Raw genomic sequence first — 2,946 nt, 5'->3', positions numbered from 1 at the left:
CATTCGCCTCGCGGGCATTGTGTTATCTCAGGTGTGAAGAAGTGACTGAAATGGCAACGACGGACCGTTTCTGGAGGTGGAGGTTGAGGTTAGCGGAGAGGTGCGAGGCGACCCTAGAAAGGGCGACCCTGCGACCCTGGCCCTGGGGCAGAAGCAGACGATTCCCGTGATCTGGTAGCAGGTTAGTCGGCCCAGTCCCGGTGGTCCTGCCCTGCCCCTGTTAATAAGTTTATGACTGACGCAAGTGTCCGCGTGTCCTTCTCTGGTCCCAATAAATCGTTGGTGATTGGAGTCTCGTGCGAGCCGGGCCGGCCGCCGGGCCTGGCGTCCAGGATGTTGTCGGCCTCCATCGCGCGCTGTTATATTTCGGGTTACCAGAGATAACAGCTTGGTTATACTAACGCGTCACCTGACGAGGAAACCAGTTCGGCGCTCCAGGATACATTCGTTATTATTGAACGGCTATGGTTAGAGAATATTTTGCTTTTTTGATGCGGGGAAATAACTTTAAAGTGGTCCACATTGTGCCGACCGCGCTACCGCGCGGGGTAGCGACGTGAGAGCCGTGTCGGTTGGGTCGCATAGCCTCGCGGCGCTGCTGGAAGGGGAAACCACTCACACAACCTATGTAAACGACAACAAACTTAGTTTTATTTAAACACGAAGGCAGAAAAATATCACAGCAACGATTGTTATCAGCTCCCTTTCAAGCAGACCTCCGATGATGTAGTTCTTATTGGCACAGTATTGGTAACTTTTCACGCCCTCCGCCCCCTTATCCCCTTGAAAAACGCAGGGGGGTTGTATTACGCGGAATTTCCTTAGACTTCTAAAAGCGTAAATCCCGAATTTGGAAAATCTAATCGGCGTCCTGAGTGAGCACAATCACCAGTCGCCGTCCAGGAGCTGCCGGCTGTTGGTGCGGGCGCCCTCGCAGGGGTAGTACTTGATGGCCACCCGGCCCTCCTCGGCGGAGCGCACCGTGAGCGGGAAGCCGTTGGGGAAGACGCGCAGCGGCAGGTTGTTGCAGGCGGCGGCGTACTCGCCGTCCTTGCGCAGCACGATGAGCGCCCCGGAGAAGTCCGGGTAGCGCGCGGCGATGCGGCGGATGGCCTCGTTGGCCGCCTTCTCGGGCGTCGCGCCCTGTCGCATCAGCTCGACGGCGAGGAACCTGTGGGCGGGGGTCAGGAGGAGGTTTGTGCAAAGTCAGTGGTCGGTGGCTCGTATAGAAATGTGGACATACTCAAAAACTAAAGGGAAAAGAGAGGTTGGGGGGAGGGGGAGGGTTACTTTGTCGTCTCTGGTTGAGACAACCTCGGAGATTGTCCAAAATCCAAAAATCGCGTTACGGATGAACACCACCATTGGAGAAATGGCCGAAAGTCTGGTCAGATTCATGGATGAATGGCCCACAAGATTTTCGCCCATTCCTGTCCCCAAGATGCACGCCTCTCGAGGCCACGCTCGTGCTAGCGCCTGCGACGCGCTGGGTAGGCCAACCCGCCAGGCAGCTGTGTGGAGCTGACGGCCCGCCCGCCGGCTGTAGCGCCTGCAACGCGCTGGGTAGGCCAACCCGCCAGGCAGCTGTGTGAAGACGGCGGCCCGCCCACACCGCCCGAGTGCGGGAGCGTCGGCCAAGAGATTCGTCCAACGTTACCTCTCGTCACTTTAATTGTGGGGGCATCTCTATGGTGTCCGTATGATTTTAGGATTGGGTCTCGATAACGGAGGGAAGAGAGGGAGGGAAGAACCGATTTGATGAGTTGGACTTACGAAGGAACGAATCTCATCATGATGTCCCCGTCGCCGGTCGCGGCCGCCGCGCCGACCTCCTGGTCTGCGAACGCCCCGGAGCCGGGGATCGGCGAGTCACCCACCCTCCTAAAGTAGATGTGATACAGACCAGTGTTTAGAGCTTACAGCAGCACACGCACACGGCTCGCAGCTCTGCTGCTTCCGTCTCGGGACTCACCCTGCGATCTTGTGGCGCGCGCCGTTGGTCGAGGTGCCGGCGGCCAGCCGCCCCTCCGCGTCCATGGCCACCATGCCGATGGTGTCGTGGTTCCAGGGGTCCACCACGGCCCTCGGGACGGACGCCCGCCTGCGCCTCCGCCTGCTGGCCTCGGCCGGCGCCGCGGCCTCGACGACCTCGGGGATGGTGTCCGTCGGCGCGACGCCCGACGTCGTGGACTCGGGGACGGCCGTTGTCATCGGGTTATCGTCGGCCACGGCCACCTCGGGTGCGGTGACGGTGTTGGTTTCGACTGCGCTGTCCACCATAGTCTCCTCGGTGGAGACGGGGACTGCGGGATCCGCAGACTTCACCTCCGGAATAGCCTCCGCCGTCGTGACCTCTGCTTTCGCCTCGGTTACTGCTTCAGTCGTGATCTCGACGGGCTTGGCCTCAGCCACGGTCACAGCTTCTCCACTCCTGACCTCTTCCGTGGCGGTTTCCAAGGGCTTAGAATCTGTCACAGCTTCGTTGGCGGGCTCCGACGAGATCGTTGCAGGTACGAATTCGGTCGACACTTCCACGGCCTTGCCCTCAGTGGTGGCCTCGATTAGTTTGCCCTCCGTCGTGGATTCGACTTTTGTCTCGGTGGCCACCTCTATGGTTTTGGCCTCCGTCACGACCTCGGTGGGCTTGGCCTCCGTCGAAGCCTCGGTGGGCTTTGCCTCCGTCACGGCCTCTGCCGTGGGCTTGGCCTCCGTCGCAGCCTCGGTGGGCTGGGCTTCTGTCACAGCCTCAGTGGCTCTGCCCTCCGTCACAGCCTCGGTCGGCTTGGCCTCCGTCGTTGTTTCGGTGGGCTTTGCCTCCGTCACGGCTTCGGTGGGCTTGGCCTCGGTCTTGGGGAGCATCGGCTTGGGCGCGAGCTCCGCCGCGTGGATCTCGGACAAGATGGGGAACTTCTCGTCGGGTCGGTAGGGTCCGCACTGCTTCCTGGG

At 60.6% G+C, this 2,946-nt stretch overlaps 2 protein-coding genes across 6 annotated transcripts in view; one reads left to right on the top strand and one right to left on the bottom strand.

Moving 5' to 3' along the window:
* Positions 1-2,946, top strand: part of LOC127750818 (uncharacterized) — a 51,845-nt gene that overhangs the window by 914 nt on the left and 47,985 nt on the right. Inside the window, exon 2 of one of the 3 annotated variants that reach the window (XM_052273353.1) lies at positions 32-181. The exons of the other annotated variants lie outside the window; for them this stretch is intronic. The gene's annotated coding sequence lies outside the window, so the exon portion shown is untranslated. The remainder of the gene's footprint in view (positions 1-31; positions 182-2,946) is intronic. 3 annotated transcript variants of the gene reach the window in all.
* Positions 630-2,946, bottom strand: part of LOC113209729 (N(4)-(beta-N-acetylglucosaminyl)-L-asparaginase-like) — a 5,651-nt gene continuing 3,334 nt past the window's right edge. For 2 of the 3 annotated variants that reach the window (XM_026427397.2, XM_052273345.1), the window contains 3 exons: positions 1,973-2,235; positions 1,774-1,881; positions 630-1,171 (listed from right to left, as the gene is read on the bottom strand). In XM_026427397.2, the coding sequence (XP_026283182.2) occupies positions 886-1,171; positions 1,774-1,881; positions 1,973-2,235 (657 nt within the window). In that variant the 3' untranslated portion in view covers positions 630-885. Of the gene's footprint in view, positions 1,172-1,773; positions 1,882-1,972; positions 2,353-2,946 lie in introns of all 3 variants that reach the window. The other variant, XM_052273344.1, reaches the window with a different exon arrangement.

This window comes from Frankliniella occidentalis, unplaced genomic scaffold, assembly GCF_000697945.3.
Source record: "Frankliniella occidentalis isolate FOCC.00 unplaced genomic scaffold, Focc_3.1 Scaffold265, whole genome shotgun sequence".
NCBI lineage: Eukaryota > Metazoa > Arthropoda > Insecta > Thysanoptera > Thripidae > Frankliniella > Frankliniella occidentalis.
This window is presented reverse-complemented; position numbering and strand designations above follow the sequence as displayed.